General features: G+C 43.3%; 1 protein-coding gene across 4 annotated transcripts in view; it reads left to right on the top strand.

Moving 5' to 3' along the window:
* CRHR2 (corticotropin releasing hormone receptor 2) overlaps positions 1–22,124 on the top strand; it is a 446,496-nt gene extending 424,372 nt beyond the window's left edge. For all 4 annotated transcript variants that reach the window (XM_075587953.1, XM_075587949.1, XM_075587950.1 and 1 more), the window contains 3 exons: positions 8,012–8,147; positions 10,154–10,195; positions 20,206–22,124. In XM_075587953.1, the coding sequence (XP_075444068.1) occupies positions 8,012–8,147; positions 10,154–10,195; positions 20,206–20,346 (319 nt within the window). In that variant the 3' untranslated portion in view covers positions 20,347–22,124. The remainder of the gene's footprint in view (positions 1–8,011; positions 8,148–10,153; positions 10,196–20,205) is intronic.
* Positions 22,125–22,576: the final 452 nt, after the last annotated feature.

Here is a 22,576-nt window from a genome sequence, read left to right as displayed (position 1 = left end):
TGATACATATATATTTTCATAGGCTGTCTTTAGTATTTTTATGTTTTTAAGTTAGTGTGTCTTGTTGTTTAATTAATAAAATCTTGTTCATTTTTTCTGAATTGGCGGAGCATCTGTTTCTTTTTAACCATCTTTATCTTATAGATTAGTTTAGGTGTAATTTAGAGTGCTACTAAGGGGATTGTCTATGTTCTTTTCATCTGTGTGTCTTTATATATATATATATATATATATATATATATATATAATCAAAAAATAAATAGATGATACCGTTCTGTGGCTAACGAAATGCTTTTATTTGTGCGAGCTTTCGAGATACACTGATCTCTTCTTCCGGCGATGTTACCTCGCCGGAAGAAGAGATCAGTGTATCTCGAAAGCTCGCACAAATAAAAGCATTTCGTTAGCCACAGAACGGTATCATCTATTTATTTTTTGATTATTGAAGCTCGGCTAACACGGTACTGATACCTCTACATATATATATATATATATATATCCTGGGAACCCCCTTAGTAAGTAGGTTACTTACTAAGTCACTTTAGGTTACTTTATTTATATATATATATATATATATATATATATATATATATATATATATAAATAAAGTAACCTAAAGTGACTTAGTAAGTAACCTACTTACTAAGGGGGTTCCCAGGATATATATATATATATATATATAATATAATATATGGAAGAGTGACCAAGTATACTACAATAAACAGAGAAGCCCCAATGCACATTCAATATTACACATTATTTAGTTAATTACTATAAGTTTTTTCTATGTTTTTTCTTCACAAGTATGGGTCATTTATTTCAATCCTTTGGCCAAATAATCTCGAGACAACAGTAGCTCAGTCAATAATTGAGCCACCTGTGCTGAAGCAGGGATATCCTTAAAACCTGACCTATTGGTGGCCCTTGAGGGCTGGAGCTGGCCACCCCTGCATTAGGTCATTGCATTATTGCTGGCGGAAGGAACTGACAAAGGAAAAGTAGCAATGTTCATTATAATGCGCTCCACAATAATGCCTGTAAGTAAGTCAAGTTTTAAAGGCCAAGAACAACGGTACAATGAAAATGTTACTACATACATTATAATCATAAGTAACCTTGAATACCCATCTGAGGACATCTAAGGCCAATAAAAAGCTGAAAAGGGTGTGTTTTTTCCATTTTATTTATTAGTGGTTTCAGCATGAGGAAGCACTCCTATTTATCAGTGTGTTATATTTATGAGAAGGCTTGCATGATGTATTTGCAAGGCATAAACATTGTCTGGCAGTAAAAATATATGGCTTTGCTCCATCTTACAGTACATCATTGGAAGGTCTGTAGTCCACTGTTCAATAAGTGAGAGGGTAAATATTTGCTCTTCGATTAAAGCAGCAAGTACTAAATATATATGTAGGCAAAGCTCCATAAGAAAAATGACCGCTGATTAGTAAAATGTTTCTCGTTCTGCGTCGCTGTGAAACTATAACCCACTGCTCTGTTTACTCAGAAAATGTGCATATTAATGAAGCACTCTGCAGACCCCCTGCTGAGCTTACACCATCGGGCTCTGGCTTCATGAGAAATTTGACGTCGAATTTTCTAGACAAAAAATTACTTGTCCAGTAGAACAATCTGGCTGCAGGGGGCAGCCTCGCTCTGGCATCCAATAGGAATCCACAACTGCTGGCTATCAGTGATCCCACACCACTCTTTTAGTTATTGAATCTCGGGAACGTCAAAATTCCAAATGTGTAGGAAAGGATGGGCCCTCCTGAGCACTGTGGTCAAGTAAGATTTAAAGGAGCAATCCAAGCAATATCTATATATTTTTTTCATTCAACTCTTAATGTCATTTTTAATAAGAATTAATATACTGAGCATCCTTTGATTTCTATAGAAGGTTTTAAACACTTTCCCAGCAGTGCAAAATCTTTGTAACACTTTCCTGTTTGTGATCATTTGTTGCCAGTATTCCCAGCAGTTTGAGCTGCAAACTGTAACAATAGATAATGTTACAGTAGTAATAAGAATACATTGTAGCTGCTGAGTTACACTGACTGAAGGATTGATTTGAAACTGAAATCCAGCCATTTAGTGAACCCGGGGAAGCAGGATTTTGCTGATCGATCACGGGAGAACCAATTGATCGGCAGCTTACATAATTAGTTTTTAATAAAGGTAATCAAAGGCTGCATATACTGTAGTAAAAGAAAAGATTTAAAAAAAAATGTTTTAAAAGCTGCTTGGATTGCCTCTTTAAAAAAAATAGTTGTTATCTGGAGGATTGCTGCTTCAAGATAGAGAGGCACTGCAGACAGGCAGCGCGTGGAGAGGCACTTGAAGCTATTTGCGGTCCGTAGGGAGCATTTTTGCGAGCGGGGGGGCGTGGCCAAACGGGTTGGGGGGGGGGGCGCGGCCATGGCAGGGGGCACAACAATAGAGCTCACAGCACTGCAGCAGCCCAGGGGGGGGGGGAGGGGCGGGTGGTGTGTGTGTGTGTTGTAACTGCGTGTTGTAACTGCTGTTTGCCAGTTTGAAGTTTTCCCTCTTCCTGGTTTTAAAATGATGTCCTCCCATTGGCTATCATTAACTGGCTTGCCATTGGTTGATGGGAGCCAGTCTGTGATTGGCTCCCTCGCGCACCATGTGACGCGTCGCCGCACGGGAACACGATCCTCGTGTATCCCCTGCTGGCTGACACGTCACAGCTAGTAGTCAGCTGTGCAGTGAGGAGGGACTGGGACCGGCTCGGGAGGCTACAAGGAAATGGTGAGTACCGCCGGACTCAGCGGGACCCAGCCCTAAGAGTTGAAAAAATAGGTTTTTCATAGACCATTCCAGGAAAGTAAACAATATCGGTCTTATCTATGTTTATTAGACTTGAAAAGGAGGAGTCCTCGAGGAAACTAGCACAAAGTCCATGATGTAGCCACTATGTAATGGGTCTCCTTGTTTGCCAAACCTCACTAAAGATTTGCTCATTTGATTGGTGCAAATAAATGTCCCACCTTTCAATTTATATCAAATAGTCCACAGTCTGGTTCTTTTCTCAATTTATTCAGAGACAATAGAAAACATCTTTCACAGCATCATTTCAGTCGGTTACATTATTCTGGCATATAGAATTTAGTTATAGAGTGGAGAATCGTTTGCTTGCTTGTTCTTAGCTTGGGTGTTAAAGGATTCTGAATTCTATAAATCCATATACACTCTTTATAGATTTCAACAATACGTTTCTCTCACTGTGAGCCCAAATATTCTTAGTCAATCATCAACCTTCGAACACTGTTTCTTTCTTTAGCAATATTTACCCTGATTCAGAATCCCCTCTTTGTTCTGTCACAAAGTAACTATTGTTAATCCTATGTTCCTAAGCGTTTAAGACCCATCTCTATTGTATTGTCTTTGACTAACTATTTAACTAATCTTTGATTCCAAACTCAAGACCATATACCATTTAACTCAGCAGACATGAAACATACAAGGTTTAAACAGTGGTGGGATTCAAATTTTTTAGCAACAGGTTCTCTCTCACGGAGAGGGTGGGGAAGAAGAGGGGGGGGAAAGAGAGGTAGAGGGGGGGAAAGAGAGGTAGAGGGGGATAGAAGAAGGGGGGGGAGAGAGTTGGGGGAGAGAGAGATGTGGGAGAGAGAGATGGGGGAGAGAGAGATGGGGGAGAGAGAGATGGGGGAGAGAGAGATGGGGGAGAGAGAGATGGGGGAGAGAGAGATGGGGGAGAGAGAGATATGGGGGAGAGAGAGGACGGGGGGAGAGAGAGAGAGAGAGAGACGGGGGGATAGATGAGAGAGAGAGACGGGGGGATAGAGAGAAAGAGACGGGGGGATAGAGAGAGAGAGACGGGGGGATAGAGAGAGAGAGACGGGGGGATAGAGAGAGAGAGACGGGGGATAGAGAGAGAGAGACGGGGGAATAGAGAGAGAGACGGGGGAATAGAGAGAGAGACGGGGGAATAGAGAGAGAGACAGACGGGGAGAGAGATGGGGGAGAGAGAGAGACGGGGGAGAGAGAGAGAGAGATACAGACGGGAAGAGAGAAATGGGGGAGAGAGAGACGGGGGGAGAGAGACGGGGGAGAGAGACGGGAGAGACGGGAGAGAGAGAGAGAGACGGGGATAGAGAGAGTGATGGGGGATAGAGAGAGAGAAGGGGAGAGAGAGAGACGGGGAGAGAGACGGGGGAGAGAGACGGGGGAGAGAGACGGGGGAGAGAGACGGGGGAGAGGAGACAGACTGGGGAGAGAGAGAGACGGGGGAGAGAGAGACGGGGGGGAGAGAGAGAGACGGGGAGGAGAGAGAGAGGGGGAGAGAGAGAGAGAGACGGGGGAGAGAGAGAGACGGGGAGAGAGAGAGAGGGGAGAGAGAGAGAGAGACGGGGAGAGAGAGACGGGGAGAGAGAGAGAGACGGGGGAGAGAGAGAGACAGGGGAGAGAGAGAGAGACGGGGATAGAGAGAGAGACGGAGATAGAGATAGAGACGGGGGGAGAGAGAGAGATGGGGGAGAGAGAGAGACGGGGATAGAGAGAGAGATGGGGGAGAGAGAGACGGGGAGAGAGAGAGGCGGGGGAGAGAGAGAGAGGCGGGGGAGAGAGAGAGAGAGAGATGGGAGAGAGAGACGGGAGAGAGAGAGAGACGGGAGAGAGAGAGAGACGGGAGAGAGAGAGAGAGACGGGGATAGAGAGAGAGAGAGAGAGAGAGACAGGGGAGAGAGAGAGAGAGACGGGGGAGAGAGAGAGAGACGGGAGAGAGAGAGAGACGGGAGAGAGAGATGGGAGAGAGAGATGGGAGAGAGAGAGAGACGGGAGAGAGAGAGAGACGGGGAGAGAGAGAAGGGGGAGAGAGAGAGAGACGGGGAGAGAGAGATGGGGGGATAGAGACGGTGGGGATAGAGACGTGGGGAGAGAGACGGGGGAGAGAGACGGGGAAGAGAGACGGGGGGAGAGAGAGAAAGAGACGGGGGGAGAGAAAGAGAGAGAAAGAGACGGGGGAGAGAAAGACCAGGGAGGGAGAGAGAGACCAGGGGGAAAGAGACACCAGGGGGTGTTAGAGAGACCAGGGGGAACCAGTGCAAATAAGTGCAGCCTGTAACAAGTGCAAATACAAATGGACACAAGCAGGCAAACAACACAGGACACAGACACAGTCAGGTAGGACACACAGAACATAGAACACATCTACTCCAGCCCCCCCCCCCTCACAACTCTCCCAGCCCCCCCCCCCTCACATCTCTCCCAGCACCCCCTCACATCTCTCCCAGCCCCCCCCTCACATCTCTCCCAGCCCCCCCCTCATATCTCTCCAGCCCCCCCTCACATCTCTCCCAGCCCCCCCTAACATCTCTTCCCAGCCCCCCTCACATCTCTCCCAGCCCCCCCTCACATCTCTCCAAGCCCCCCTCACATCTCTTCCAGCCCCTCACATCTCTCTCCAGCCCCCCTCACATCTCTCCAGCCCCCCTCACATCTCTCCCAGCCCCCCCTCACATCTCTCCCAGCCCCCCCTCACATCTCTCCCAGACCCCCTCCTCACATCTCTCCCAGACCCCCTCCTCACATCTCTCCCAGACCCCCTCCTCACATCTCTCCCAGACCCCCCTCACATCTCTCCCAGACCCCCCTCACATCTCTCCCAGACCCCCCTCACATCTCTCCCAGCCCCCCCCTCACATCTCTCCCAGCCCCCCCTCACATCTCTCCCAGCCCCCCTCACATCTCTCCCAGCCCCCCTCCTCACATCTCTCCCAGCCCCCCTCCTCACATCTCTCCCAGACCCCCCTCACATCTCTCCCAGCCCCCCCTCACATCTCTCCCAGACCCCCCTCACATCTCTCCCAGCCCCCCCCCTCACATCTCTCCCAGCCCCCCCCTCACATCTCTCCCAGCCCCCCTCACATCTCTCCCAGCCCCCCCTCACATCTCTCCCAGCCCCCCCTCACATCTCTCCCAGCCCCCCTCCTCACATCTCTCCCAGCCCCCCTCCTCACATCTCTCCCAGACCCCCCTCACATCTCTCCCAGCCCCCCTAACATCTCTCCCAGCCCCCCCCTCACACTCTCCCAGCCCCCCCCTCCCAGCCCCCCCCCCTCACATCCCTCCCAGCCCCCCCTCACATCTCTCCCAGCCCCCCCTCACATCTCTCCCAGCCCCCCTCACATCTCTCCCAGCCCCCCCTCACATCTCTCCCAGCCCCCCTCCTCACATCTCTCCCAGCCCCCCTCCTCACATCTCTCCCAGACCCCCCTCACATCTCTCCCAGCCCCCCTAACATCTCTCCCAGCCCCCCCCCTCACATCCCTCCCAGCCCCCCCCCTCACATCTCTCCCAGACCCCCCTCACATCTCTCCCAGCCCCCCCCCCTCACATCTCTCCCAGCCCCCCCTCACATCTCTCCCAGCCCCCCTCACATCTCTCCCAGCCCCCTCTCACATCTCTCCCAGCCCCCCCTCACATCTCTCCCAGCCCCCCTCCTCACATCTCTCCCAGCCCCCCTCCTCACATCTCTCCCAGACCCCCCTCACATCTCTCCCAGCCCCCCTCACATCTCTCCCAGCCCCCCTAACATCTCTCCCAGCCCCCCCCCTCACATCCCTCCCAGCCCCCCCCCCCTCACATCTCTCCCAGACCCCCCTCACATCTCTCCCAGCCCCCCCCTCACATCTCTCCCAGCCCCCCCTCACATCTCTCCCAGCCCCCCTCACATCTCTCCCAGCCCCCCCTCACATCTCTCCCAGCCCCCCCTCACATCTCTCCCAGACCCCCCTCACATCTCTCCCAGACCCCCCTCACATCTCTCCCAGCCCCCCCCTCACATCTCTCCCAGCCCCCCCTCACATCTCTCCCAGCCCCCCTCCTCACATCTCTCCCAGACCCCCTCCTCACATCTCTCCCAGACCCCCTCCTCACATCTCTCCCAGACCCCCCTCACATCTCTCCCAGCCCCCCCTCACATCTCTCCCAGCCCCCCCCTCACATCCCTCCCAGCCCTCCCCCCTCACATCCCTCCCAGCCCCCCCTCACATCTCTCCCAGCCCCCCCTCACATCTCTCCCAGCACCCCCTCACATCTCTCCCAGCCCCCCCCCCCTCACATCTCTCCCAGCCCCCCCCCTCACATCTCTCCCAGCCCCCCCCCTCACATCTCTCCCAGCCCCCCCCTCACATCTCTCCCAGCCTCCCCCTCACATCTCTCCCAGCCCCCCCTCACATCACTCCCTGACCCCCCTCACATCTCTCCCTGATCCCCCTCACATCTCTCCCTGACCCCCTCACATCTCACAGGGGTGAGAGATAGGGGGGGGGAGCAGAGAGACAGGGGGGGAGCAGAGAGACCAGGGGGAACCACTGCAAATAAGAGCAGCCTGCAACCAGTGCAAACAGGACACAGGCAGGATACACACAGCACACAGACACAGGCAGGAGATACACACAGACACAGACAGGACCCACAGATAGGACACACAGAGACACAGGCAGGAGACACACAGGACACAGCCTCACCTCTCTCTGCTGCACGCTTTTTCTCTGCTCTTTGGCCCCACCCCCAGGCTCCTGCCACCTCCTCCTGATTGGCTGCTGCTGTGTAATGCAGCCAATCAGGATGGAGCAAGCTGCCCAGCCCCTTAGCAGAAGCTCTGCTCACTCCCTTGTCGCACCGGTTCTGCGAACTGAGGAAAATTTAGGTACAGGTTCGCACGAACCGGTGCGAACCGGCTGAATCCCACTGCTGGGTTTAAAACATGTATACACCTGACTTTCTTCAGGTTATCTTTGCAGAGTCAGCCAATCATTTTCCAATATCATTTCTAACGTAATACTAAATGACTTATTTTAACTAGTTACATGCTGAATATATGTGTCTATAGACATTATAGCATAATTAATATTTATGCTTGAAATCATCCTATCTTCACTCACGAGGTGGTATCTACATCATGCGGCTCTCAAAAGGTTAAACTTTGTCTACTTTACAAATCCATACTTCTTATTTTGTCTTGCAGGAAGGCTGTGAAGGCCACCTTAGTTCTTCTCCCTCTCCTGGGCATTACCTACATGCTTTTCTTTGTGAACCCTGGGGAAGATGACGTTTCTCAGATTGTTTTTATTTATTTTAATTCATTTCTTCAGTCGTTTCAGGTAAGTTATATAACCGAATTATCTAATAGTTCTATAATATTGAGGGTGGATTTATCATTAAACACTTGTGGATTACAAAGAGGCCATGCAAATAAAAATACCTCTTGTGAGCACATTTACCACCCTGCTTTTCCCCATTATTTCTTGGCATACAGGGCTTCCACAGCAGCCAAGGATTGTGGGAAATGACATGCAAAGGAGCACACTGTCACCTTTTACTTCATGCCCTTTTAAACATAGGACCCTGTAAACGTATGCCTGCTGCATTACACAGCTTTTCCGCACAACATGGGTTAAAGACGGGCATAGCCAGTAACCCTACTCACAGACAGCTGTTTTGACCTCTTGGGTCTCACCAGTGTGAGGCTGGTTATACTGGCTTTGCAATGTGAAACTGGGATAGGTTTAAATAAGTAATTGTGGGTAAAAAGCGACAAAAACCCTCCACCCTACAGCAAATAAAAATATCACTTGCGAGCACATTCACATGTCCCTGACAGGTAAAGAGACAATGAAGACTTCTCATCGATCTCTTTATAATGATACATGTGGTGGCATGTTACACAGGGTGTATCGTTTCCTACAGTATTTCTAATAACTAAATGGGTAATTTCACTTTTTTTTAAAAAAAACCTTATTAGTTGAAGCAGCAATCTTGACCTACTCATTTTTTTTTTTATTTTTTTTAATATTCACTTTTTTTCTGGCTTTGGACTGGATGGTCTTGCAGAACTGAACCGTATTGTTAGCTCCAGGAATGTCTCGATTCCAGGGATACTTAACGGTTTAGTTACCAGTGCTTCTGCTCCCACTAGGGAACTCAAAATGGCCGTCAAATCCTGCAGTTCTTGCTGGTCAGCAGGAGGCCACAACTAAACTGATACCTTTAAGTATCTCGAGAACCTGAAGGTCTCCAAAGCTAAATAATAGTGCGGTTCAGCTTCAGAGGACCTCCAGTTCATATAGGCAGGAATGCTGCTTTAACTGATTGTTTTTCATAAAATGTGAAAACTGGGTGGGGAAAATCTTTGATCGCTGCAATAGCGGTAAGAGAAGTTTTGCCAGTGTTTAAATACATTGTCTAGTATTGTATACAAATAGCAAAAAACTCGCTTGAAAAATGAGAAAATACATATTCATATTCTCCACCAATATCCTGACGCAGGAAGACAGCCTAATGTGTCTTTCTGCACTAATAGGTGTCTTATGTCATAGCTTAGGGGGGGGGGGGGGAGGGGATGACTTTTGTCATTAAGAGATGTTAGCAGCAGTCTTCGTGTGGAGCTTTGGTTTTATCATTAATCAACAATTTTGCACCAGGCCTGCAGGGGTGTAAAGGAGGAGGGGATTATTTGTTGCACTGCATTAGTGCCGGTCAGGACACTATCACACGAAAACGCTCAAGGACTTTGTTGGGAGTTTGCCTGCGATTGTGCCCCGGTCGACAATATCAAAGTTTATCGGATAACCCTCAAAGTGTTAAATCATAGCGCACCTTAAGGCAAGCTCAATTGAGTATTGAAAGTGTTAATAAATCCGGACCTATAGTTCCATGCAGAAATGTTGCTAAACAGTGCTACAGTAAGTCTCAGCATGCCTTAAGGCAGGGGGCTCAACTCAAGTCCACAAGCCCCCCCAGAACAGGTCAGGTTTTCAGGATATCCATGCTTCAGTCGAAGACTGAACCTCTGATTGAGCCACCTGTGCTGAAGCAGGGATATCCTGAAAACCTGTTAGCGGGTTTGAGGAGTTGAGCTCCCCTGCCTTATGGGGCTAAAACTTAGCACTACTTAATAATTCTGCACCATTGAGTCTTAGCAGGTAGTATTAATTGTTTCTACTCACTGGATTTAGAACAAGAATAAGATACAACATGAGGACAGAATTGCAATGAGCACAGAAGAAAATGGAGGGGCAGGGTACTTTTCTTGGTCTGTACCTGAATCACTTCTGTACTCTGCCTTAAAAAGGAATAAGCTAATGCATATATGTTCAATTATTTTCAGGGTTTCTTTGTGTCGGTATTTTACTGCTTCTTGAATGGTGAGGTAAGTGATGTACATTACCATAAACATGAGGCATTAGAGTATTGTTTGCAATAAACTTATATAATGTAAGAAAGATAATAAAGCATTGCGGGGAGATGGTCACTGTATTATCCATCATAGAAAATGTTCTGTATAACTATAGCTTTCAGGTCCAGTGACGTATTCTTTATACTTGGAGTCTAAATCGTTATCAAAGACTGCATTAGAGCAGAAAACCCCACCTAAACTCCCACTAAATCATCTTTACCTTGTATGATTCAAGCTTAGAGATGGGGGAATCTGCCGAAATTTGTTTCCTGGATGTTCTCGCGTTTTCCCCTCAAAATCCATTTCGCGGTGTAAAATCCGCAAGCGGATTTGGGCAGTTTCAATCCGCGTGGATTTATAAAAATTCACCGTTGGATACAACCCGTCGACGGATTTGTACAATCCCATCCTCGGATTCCGCAACCCGTTGGCGTATTTTTAAGAATCTGCCGGTGGATTTTTGAATCCATGGATTGGATTCTACAAATCCGTCCACGGGTTTGCGGAATCTGCGGTAATAATAATAATAAAAGATCCGCGAAACGCGATTCGCCCTTTTGACATTGATCCGCTGAAATCCGCAGACCAAAGGAACCGGACGATCCGCAGCAGATCCAAATTCACAAAAAATATTCGCCCATCTCTCTTCAGGATCCCCTTGAGCTGACCCATGTTACTGCCGACATATATATTTTTGACCTGGTCAGTTTCTCAAACAAATCCAATATGGCAGCATTGTCACCCATTTGGAAGCTGCAATGGCTTCCTGATGATTGGCTCAGTGGGGCTCACCCGGGTGGCCATATTGGCTTCTCTGGAAGTTTTCATATTACTGTAGGGTTTCCAGAGATCAGAGCACTTTTCCCTGAATCAAATGTAAAATAAAATAAAAATTGAGCTGCATTGAGTTTTGTGTGAACACTTTGCATGCCCAGTGATATAGTCACCGCATCATGTGGTCTGGCTCTCCAGGGGGCTACAACATGGGCGTTCTGCTCATTTTCTGGGGGGAGAGCGTGAACGTGAGTTAGCCGGCAGAGGAGTGGAAGAGGAGGACTCTATAACTTCCTTTCCTGTTATTTGGGATGTTCAAGGAGCGGTTATACTGTATGATCGCGATGTGGTGCAGCATGGTTGGCCAGCTCCAGTCCTCTAGGGATACGAACAAGTCAGGTATTTTTAGAATATCCATGCTTCAGCACAGGGGGCTCAGTCAAAATGACTGAGCCACTGACTGAGCCACCTGTGCTGAAGCAGGGATATTCATAATAAATGGCCTGTCGGTGGCCTTTGAGAACTGGAGTTGGCCACCTCTGTGCTATAAGGATTGAGGCATTATGGTCCTGCGGTCTGCCATCCAGCACTCAAAAATGCAATCCCTCCTATCAGTCATGTGAACTACAGTAGTGGCAGTGACATGTTTAAGGAGCATTTTCATATATTTGTTTAACTCAGATCTTTGCTGAATGTCTTTTTTTTTTTTACTGATTTATTTTGCCATGTTAGCGCAAGTATAACTGAGGCCATTTATACTGAGGCTTTTCCATAACAAGAGTGTGGCAGACAATAAGACTGCTGTTATAATGTGACTTTGACTTATGCTCCATGGCGATTATTTCATTTCATACCATCATTTCAGATCAAGTAAAATCTATTGCTTTATTTTGGAAAATGCAGTTACAAAACATATTGGCCCTGGAGCTGTTACCTACAGTATCACTTGATACATTTGATTTATTTTTACCTTCCCATTTTTCTGCTGTATAAAAGCCGTGCAATGAAAAAAAAAAGTAATACATTTGTGTTTAAAGGATCTTGGTATAATGGCAAAAGATATAGGACTATATTTATTAAGTGGAATACAACAGGAATAGGCGATGAAGAATCTCATGCCTCAGCACCACTTACAACATTTCCCTTATTGAATACTGCAATGCTGTTTTAATGCTATTTCCATCCTGTTTCTCCTAACATTGGTTTATTAAATGACAGTCCACATATTTTCTCATGGTGATTCCCAGTGTCTCTCGGTAACTATTTGGATATGTTATGGGCAATTATTGATGCGTGGCATAAAATGTCCCCCCTTTAAAGCAACATATAAAGTGGCACAAATCTCGCGGGCTAAAAATCTATATCCAATGCAATAAACTTGTCTAAGAAATGTCTTAAATTTGATGCAGGTGACAAAGTTTAATTGTGTTGAAACCTAGATCCCTGTATATATCTGACATTGAAGCAGTAGAGTAATGTATTAATCCTTCTGCCACAGGGTTGTGAAGCATTATTTTAAACAGAACAGCACGTCATGCAATATTATATCAACGAGAGACCAAAGGTTTCGTGTCCTGTTCACTGAACTATACAGGTTCAGCATGACCACATTCTTACATCAGTCCTTATCTTAAGGGTGCAGTCCCATTAACTAGCAGGTGTTGCAGATGGAATATAGTGTACATGAAGGAAAAGGACTGTAGAAAAAAACCAAGCCGGCTGTAAGCTCAAGGAAAAAAGCTGAGTATAGTCTGTAATTGGTAATAGCTTAAACAGGATAGTCAGGGTAATAGGCACTAATATAGAGGTGACGTGAGGCAGCGGTGAGGGTGAAGATCAGCAGGGTGTAGCCATGAGATGTAAATAGATCCCTGGAAACAAGTGGCTGCTGCAAATGTCAATCAATCCCAAACACGCTGTGTATCCGACGTGGAGTAACAAGGATACTCACAATCAATCGCCGGTTCCCCTTCCCCGTGGCCAAACAGGACTGTGAAACAGCTCCTGAATCCCCAGACGGCGTCTCTCCGATCCACAGAAGTCCAATGGCAAAAAAAGAAGATCAGTATGACTGCCAAACGTGAAAAAAGCTGAACTCACCAGCCAGGAAATGAAGTAAAAAAAACTTTATTGAACTGCATTAAAAGTGAAGACATCACACACAAAAAAGCTCCTCCCACATGTTTCACGCCATCACTGACATTTGGCAGTCATACTGATCTTCTTTTTTGCCAATGAAGGAAAAGGACCCTATATGATGCACACTCCTCTACTGATGGAATATAGCCACATTTCTAATGCTTTGATACTTGTCATGGTTTGTTTTTTTCATAAGGTCTTTAAGCCTTTCAATTAAAAGCAAAACAATAATTCCGAGCACAATAGGAAATATCAGGGAAACACAATGCTCCAGCACTTTTACAAATGACTGATGCTTACAGCAGTAATCTTCTCTACTCACCATAAAAAAACAAATATCCCCTTTTTTTTACCTTTGTAACTGCTATCTTAAATAATCGTCTTTGTATAGTCTGAAGTGTGCCTCCGTCAGAAGTTAAAATGGTCACTGCGATTCACACTTATTGAGACGACAGAGGTTGCCATGGTAACAGCAATAACGAACCTTTAGCCCTTTAGACTTACCTGGTAAGTCATGAGCAGTGTGAGGCAATTGTGTAAAAACAAGTTAATATTCAATTTGTGGACAAATATTCGTATGCAAAGATGTAGTTTAAAAAATTCAAGCGGATATATGCAATTCCACTGGTGGCCACCATTTATTCATTCAATTAGCAGAGAGCGAGAGAGGGAGGCACTGTACATACAATATGAGGAACGCCTAAGAAACCTGTGAAATATGTACATTTTTGTGCACCGGTCCATGAAGGTATATAAATAGCACTTGTCAAAATCCTCTGCCTGGGCCTAGCCTCTGTCTATAAACACCCATGGTTTTCATCCTTTGGTAAGGACCACTAAATAAGGTGTCTCATTTTGGCTGCTTTATAATATTGGACTAGGTCTGGGACCGCAAGGTCTCCTTGGAGGAGGGACCTACACATGCTAGTGCTTCTGATCCCAAATAATGTGCCTATCCCTAGTCAAGAGAGCCGGCATGCCAGGGGTCCTATTAAAGTACAAGGTACGTCGGGCACATCATATACATTTTCTAGGGGAGTTCGCCTGCAGCACTCTATTGGAGTTCTGAACGCGCTAGCAAATGGAAGGGGAGGGACCTGCACTTCCTTTGTGTCCTCAGCAGACTGTCCGCAGCCATCTGATCACTACCGAATCGATCAAATGGTCGCGAATCCAGGTGTCACCGGACTGCCCGCAATGAAACGAGTTTGAAAAAATTAAAAGTGGGGATTGATGAACACAACACGAACTGTTAGGTTATGACTCGGCTTTATTGGTGGGGGGCTTGGGGGGAGGGGCGGGGGGTTTGGGGGGGAGGGGTGGGGCTTGTTGATTTAATGATGAAAAAAAATAAAATAATTCTGCGTATTATTAAGTAAAGGGCAGCAGTTTTAAAAGTCCCTGCAACAAAAAAAAAACATTCTGCACAGGTGTCGATGGATAATGTAACTGTAAAGGTGATCCATGGGTACAAAGGCAAGTTGTCCATTCCCCTCCCCCCCGCCCTCCCCCCACTAAATATAAGGCAATAGGTTTATAGCCTTGAAAGCTCATGTATAGCAGCCATGGACAACATTTATGTTGCTGCAATAAAAGCTATTTCATAATTTACAAAATTAAATAGGAGAAAACCACAACACATAACAAACATATTGTAACATGCAACATATAGCAGATGTACAATAGCTTATAACAGACAACTCCGCAGATTTGTTATTAGGTCCGAAAAATATCTGCATCATACAGTAGGTGACTCCCAGAAGTAGATGAGTTCAAACAAATATCTGCTGAGCACATTGGATGAAAATGTATTTTTATTCCGTTCAGGATTTGTGCAAATCAATTTCTGACTCCAAATAGTATTTCGTGTGATTAGATTTTTTTTATGTCAAATTTAATTTGGATGGTACATTTTCTGCACCACTTTTATTTGTTTACTACGGTACTTTTATTGATTACATCCTGCTAAAATGAACTAAGGTTAGTTCCAGATGTTTGTCATTGACTCTTAAAAACAATTTTTAAATTATTTGTTTATGTTTCTAAACATATTAGGGTATTGTTAAGCTTTGGTTGCATGAAAACTAAGCAGAAATGTTATCATCCTTAACATACTGTAATGTTATATAATATAATCCTGCAATATTTAGATTTGCATTTGTTGTATCACTTAAAAAGGTTATGTAGTTACAGTATAGCTCTGTGTATATACTGTAACTTATATGGACAACACATGTCTGCCTCTAACATTAGAAAATTTGTATTGAGCGCGCTGTCTCTCCAAACGACCCCCCTCTCACGGCTACCCAGTGTCACCCCGCAGCTCCCAATCTCACGTGATCAGCGGGGCATAATCAGCAATACAAAAAACAAAAATAGGAGCGCATGAAAATGAAACCAGAAGAAACCAGAATTAATACATATATTTTTATCATGAAAAATCATTCATCATACAAAAAATACACATACTACAGTAATATAATAATAACCTTGTCTAAATTGACACAAATAAATTATGCACATGCCCTAGCCACACAGGGTTAATGGATGTAAACACCCGAATGCACAACCCTAGATAGTGACAGGGAAGAGAAGTGCTAGGAATGCAGGATGTTATAGAAAAAACAGACCTTAGGCACTAGAATTCCCCTTTGTGCTCCTCGTGGCAGGTAGGGCTCCACCAGCTACACAAACTGACCGTCGTCACGGACGTGCGTCGCTGCGTTATGACATCACCAACATGTTTCGTGTCACATGACACTTCATCAGGGCTTGGCCATAGACACTCAGAGAGGCACTAATATACCTCCCCTGGTTCCTATATTAACCAATAGGGAACCATGTCTTATTTATACTTGGTCTCACAGCACATGGAAATTAAAAATAAAGAATATCATAGTGCAACACCATACAACAAATCTAACCAATGACATATAAAAACAATTAAAAAAATAAATATTTAATTTCTATGTGCTGTGAGACCACTTTCAAGAGACCCATTGGACTATTTATGGTTGGAGTTCCTTTTATTTATTTTCTGGACACTTTCAGTAGTTCACATAGTTTTTTATGTTCACTTAGTAATATTAGGCGCCAAATTTCCTCTTTTTTTTATATGTCATTGGTTAGATTTTAATCCATCTTTTTTTCAGGCTGCCTATCTTTCACAATTGAAAGTATTCATTTTGTAAGCATTTAATAATATTTTAAGCATTAGCGCTGTTAAGCACACTTTTATTTTTAGTTGGGAATTAACAAATGTTTCTGTGAGTTTGGATAATAGAGGCAGAATAGAGATATCGTTGGTCTGTAGTTTGAAACAAGGTCTTTGTCACCACTTTTTAAAACAGGGATAACTGTAGAGGTTTTACAAGCCTGAAGGATTTTGCCAGAAGAAAAAATGGAAATAATGGAGGCAATTGGTTTAGAAATGACGGGGGCACCAAGATGTAGGAATTTAAATTGTAATTGGCCAGGCCCACATTGATAAGCTTCAGTTTGAAGAGCTCCTGTAGAATCTCCTCTTCAGACACTTCGCTAAATTGAAATTCATGAGTACAGTGAGGAGGGGGTACTGATATAGGAGTGCGCTCATTCTGGGCTTCCAGATAACGTTTGCATCTTGATATTAAGGAAGTTGCACACCACAAAAAGTATTAATTGAATGTGTTGACAATGGCAGAATGATCAGACAAAATTACATCATCATTTTTGATAATGGAAGGTTCTTGATGGCCACAAAACTCAAAAATATTAATGATGACCATCCAAAATTTAGCAAGATTTGATATGTTTTACTAAAAATTGTCAGAGTAGTATTATGATTTTGCAAGTCCAATCTGCCTTGTTCATGTATTCTGTAGGGCTCTGTAATTTCCGAGATCTTGCGTAGAGCCAATTCATTTGTATCATTCCACAAGGCCTCTATAAAGCAGTAAAGCTCAATAAGATTGGATGTTATCATGGAAAGATGGGCCCCAATGATCCTGATTTTTGCCCAGTGGAGCATGGATATCACAGATTTTTAGTCGAGTTCAACATCAGGGTCTGGTATTAACATTTATTCTGAACCATGGGTATTTGGAAAGATCAATAAGAAATAGTTGAAGGTTAACATTTCTAAATGTTCTAGTGACACAGAACTTTAGGGCTAGATTTTAATAGTTAGATTTGACATACACAATACACTTCTGAGAACCAGAAAAACTCAGCACCATGTCAGAGATAAAAAAAAAAACGTATTTCTTTTTATTATCACAAACCACAGTTGCATAATCCCTCAACATAAAATGCTGGAAGATAATAAAAACAGATAGGAGACATCCAAAAGCAGAAGTTTAGCCCTGGAAAAAGCCTGGAGGGAGAAACATGTTGGGCTATTTCTCTTATCTGTTTTTTACTATCACCCAGTATTTTATGCTGAGGGATTATGCAATTGGGGTTTGCCATATTTCGGAAATAAATTTTAAATAAGTATTTTTTTATCCCTGACAACAACAGTTGGCTCTGAACTCTCTAGCACATTTTGAGGATTTTCCTGGAGCACCCTATACCTAGTGTCATTTTACAATATACTATTACATGATCACTAAAAGGTCAGTTAATATACCAAAGGTTTGGATTCTGCTTGGGCAGGAGGATAAGATCCAATCTAACAGTGACAAGAGACGGCTCTCTATGGGGCCGGCCCCAGTGAGTGTGCGCGCGTCCTTACAAAGCGCGATGGCGCGACCGCATGTAGGGAAGACAAGAATGTTGTCTTTCCGTGCGGCGACGGCGTCACATGGTTGACTTTCAACCAATGAGTGCATAGATAGTTTTAACCAGAGAGAGACAAGTACATTTAAACCAGTGAGAGCGCATATGTGACGTCAAATCATAGAATCATCACTGAGATTCTAAGCAGCAACTTATAATAATACTAATGTGTAAGTTTTATCATCATGCTGTATATTAATAGTTAACACTGAGGTCATTTAATGTCTTATCAAGCATACTTTAAAAAAAAAAAAACGTGCCTTGGCAAACTGCAGTCTTTTTTGGGTTTATTTCTATTTCCATTAATTTATTTTGTAATCAGTATTTTTTTATCACTCCCAATCTATTTCTGTTTCACCTCTTTTCCTGGTGCCTGTCAGCTGTGTGTTATCAGAGTTGTGCACTTACAGTATGCAGCTTCCTTATAACTGCCCTTATTCTAGCTGTTCTGTATACACTAGTGACTAAAACCCTTCTGTAATGTACTTTAAGCCTTTGCCTGAACAGGTCCCAAGCTACTTTTTTTTATTAAGCTCTGAGATCAGAGGGCATCCCCCATAGAGCAAGGGTGCTCAACTCCAGTCTTCAAGACCCCCCAACAGGTCAGGTTTTCAGGATATCCCTGCTTCATTACAGATGGCTCAATCAGAGAGATATCTTTTAAAACCTGACCGGTTGGGGAGTCTAGACGACTTAAGCTGTCTTACCCAAATTACCATTGATGTATTTATTTCATTGTAAGGAGCGTGCATCTGCCCTTTCCCTAGATGGTCACAGGACAGCTTCATGCGGACAGGTCAATCAGTAAAGATAATGTCAACTCAAATGTTACCCTCACTTGGGTTCAATAAGAAGCTATTTTGTTGTACACACCACTTGTGTAAAAATAAAAATCCCTAAATTAGTTTAAAGTTTGATTCGGACTGATATTTAAGGCAGCAATCTTGGCTGTTTTCTTTTTTTTAACAAGGTTAGGAGCAGGGGATCCTTTGTAGCCGAGCCGTGTTATTTTCACCTCCGGGGACCACCTGGTTCCCGAGATACTAAGTAAAGTTACCAGTATCTCTGCCTCTACAGGGGAAATAAAATGGCCGTATCTCACGAGTCCCGTGAGCCAATAGGAAGTCATAACATCATGTATTGCGACTTCCTATTGGACGGCCATATAAATCCCCAGAAGGAACAAGGAAGTAGTCACCGGTAAGTATCTTGGGAACCAGAGGGAGCTATAAACAAAGTGGTTCATCATTAGGGGACCCCCAAGTTCCAATCCTGGTAAAAAGAAATAAAGCGATTTTCTGTGGGATTGCTGTTTTAAAGTGGGGTGTCTAATTAATTAACATAAGATCTCTAATAAACATAGGAATAACTAGGCAGAGGTTTGAGTGACAGTAAATCTTGATAAATTGGTAAAGTACACAAAGAAGAGCATGTACTAGTCTGCTTTGAAGTCATATGATACTTTAAGGTGTTAATCAAGAGAGAGAGGAAACACAATCACATCACATGGAGAAAAGGTCGATTCTCTCACATTAAGGGGTCAATTGTACACTCTCCACACTGGCCGTAAGGCCAAATTCTTCGTTGCAGTCAATCGGAATATAGAATATGTAGAATGTACCCCAAAGTGTTGGACAAAGATCGATAAATTGTCATTAAAGATATGTAAGAGTGAATACACTAATACAGTATTATACTTAGCCAGTGATTGAAAAATGTAGAACTTATACCTTCTGTCTTCAGAACTTTCACAATCATTCTTACCTTAGTACTGTATTTCTAAACCGACACAATGTTAACATCTTCTCCCTCCTCCTAATCACTTAGCACTGATTAGGTCTTATAAAAATGATCTCATATAAATGGCACCATCTTCGAAGTGGAAAAACGATGTTACACCCACTGTCCACTTACTTTATGCTAAACTCCATATGATTCATGTGTCAAAAACTACTTTAGAAATGAGCCAAACCTGGTGTGTGAAACCTACCAGAACCTTACATTCCAAAGCCAAATACCAAACTAAAACCAAAACCCTTAAGAATTTTAGAACCATAACACCAAAAATATTTAGCACCAAAACCAGAATATCAGAACATTTCTAGTGTTATCTCAGAGTTAAACTTGGGGTGTTTCTCGCCATATGATTATTTTAAGTTTTCAGTTCTATTATTTCAGTTTCTCACTTGGCAATTACATGGAGCTGTTTCACCCACAGTTACTGTGATCGTGAAATCCAAATGTAGAAAATACCAACTACTGCGGAAAGCGAATTCAAGTTTAAATGACGAGATGTTCTTGTTTTCACCTAGGTCCGCTCAGCCGCCAGGAAGAGATGGCACCGTTGGCAAGATCATCATTCTCTCCGTGTTCGCGTGGCCAGAGCAATGTCCATACCGACCTCACCGACAAGAATCAGCTTTCTCAGTATAAAGCAGACGGCGGCAGTCTGACCGGGGCACCATCAGGGACCTTTAGAGCTTTCATTTTCTTTCCTGTTTTGCACTGTGAGGTGACCTTACGCGTTAGTGGACATCTTTCCCATGTGTACATGCAGCTTCATAGCAGCAAGATGACTAACTCACGGAAGAAGTATTGAGAACAAAGGAAGTAAAACTGAGCGTACATGATTACGGATAACTGTTCAGTATTGTAAGCACAAACTATGACACCTCGGTGCAAGAAGCTATTGATTTGTATTTAAACATTGTGACTGAATTGAGTATTTTGATTGAATTGTCCTTTTCATTCCATTTCTTTGGGCAGAAGATAGTTTGCTGTATATGCCAAATACTATATTTGTCGTTGGCTAAAAACGTGTCTACAGTATTCATACGTGGACACAAACATATGTTGCCAAATCCTTTCGTGGTTGATTTGGTTTGTGTATTTGTTCGCGGTCTATGGTTTTAGAGCAATTGTCATTTGTTGTCGTTACTAAAAGGGAAACATGCAAAGCTTATTTGAAGGGGTGAGCTACATATGGTATGGTACCTCTACTGTGTTGTAATTGAAAAGCTAAATTAGTTTCTTGCTCTTTAACTGTTATATGTTAGAACGAAGCAGTGTATTTGTATATTTATACAATGTTCTTATACATAAGCATATGGACTTTTTTGCTAAGTTGCTTATGCTTGGTCAGGAATCTCTAGGAAAACACAAGTTGGTTGTCTTAAATATTTCAGTACGAAATCTTTTGAGTTCAGTGTAAGTACTCAGATAATCGTGTGTATGTACTGTATATCTGGATGAATATACACATGTATACAGATGTTGCAGACATTAGTGCACTGGTTAATGAATGGTAAGGAGCAAAATTGCACAATTAGTTGGCAAAATCATGTGGTTTGGCGCATTCCTGCCCCATTTTTGTTGTATTGCAAATCACACGATAACGCGTTTAAACGCATGCCTGCACTACGGTGCGATAACAGGTTCAATAACATCTGTTAACTACATATACTGTACATAAACGTGTATATATAGTATACATAATTAGATAGACATTGAGGGCATTGATCTAAGTGCCTTCTAACCGCTGAGCAGCAATGACATCCTCAACATAGCACCATCTACATATACCTTACCGCATTCAGGAAAGAGTTTGCGGCATTAAAGTCAAACTTCAGTGTAAAAGGTTTCATTGAAAATACGTTTTTCAGCAAAAAGGGGCGATACTGTAATTTGGTGGGTCTGCAAATCATTTCAGCCGCACCACAGAATGCAGCTTTTGATTTCATTAGTGTTCCATCAGCAGCCCAAGGCTCCCCAAAGTGGCAGAAAGAATCGGTCAATAAAATGCAAATATTCACAATTATTTTGTATTTTCCTTTCCATGTTTGTAATCGGTAGCAGAACATATTTGCAACCTGTAAAGTTTGTTTATTTATTGATTTTTTTTGTTTCAACATTTTGTATGGTATGGTAGTTTTGTTGCGGTTTGCTCCCAGAAAATAGAAATGGTTATTTTGATAAGTTGGCTGAAAAATGTATTCCAACTATTTCACGGCGGGTCCCAGTTTGATAAATATATAGTCAGCGATTTATTTGATTCAACTATCCAAAAGTGAATATCCATTCCCAATATTTGTTTATTGCCTTGGACGAAATTTGCTTATTTACGCCAAATCAGTGGCGAGAGCCTACTCGTGAATATTTTTCTACTTCATTTAACCTACCTGTTTCTTAAACAAGACTGCATTTGTTCTCAGAAAGAGCTTTATTTATTAAAGGTGTGATTTAAGATTCTCTTCTTCTGTGACTGATTATTCATGTTCGTTGATTTCAAATATTCACATTGTCATGGGCAATTCTTTCAGTTAATGTTGATCATTAATAAGTAGATCATATAGTGTGATATTATAACAGATTTTTTACATTTGAAGATAAACAAAATTAACGCATTAAGAGTTTCAAAAACAAATCGCTTATAAATTCTCTTTATTTTTCTTATCCTAATTATGTACCTTATTGTGAATTTTTCTAGCAGCGTATTTCGATTCCTAAGAAATTGTCATGTACAATAATGTATTTAAGGAAAAATAGAAAGACCATAAACCACGAGTGAGTCGGTTAAACAGACAAAATTAAATGGCAGTTTAAATTTTCCAAATATAAAATTATATAACATTTCCAGTTTGCTCAGGGTGGCTAAAGATTGCATTCTTGATACTAATATATTTA

The sequence above is a fragment of the Ascaphus truei genome, chromosome 2 (assembly GCF_040206685.1).
Source record: "Ascaphus truei isolate aAscTru1 chromosome 2, aAscTru1.hap1, whole genome shotgun sequence".
NCBI classification, from domain to species: Eukaryota; Metazoa; Chordata; class Amphibia; order Anura; family Ascaphidae; genus Ascaphus; species Ascaphus truei.
Note: the sequence above shows the minus strand (reverse complement) of the source record. Positions and strands in the feature narration are given on the sequence as shown.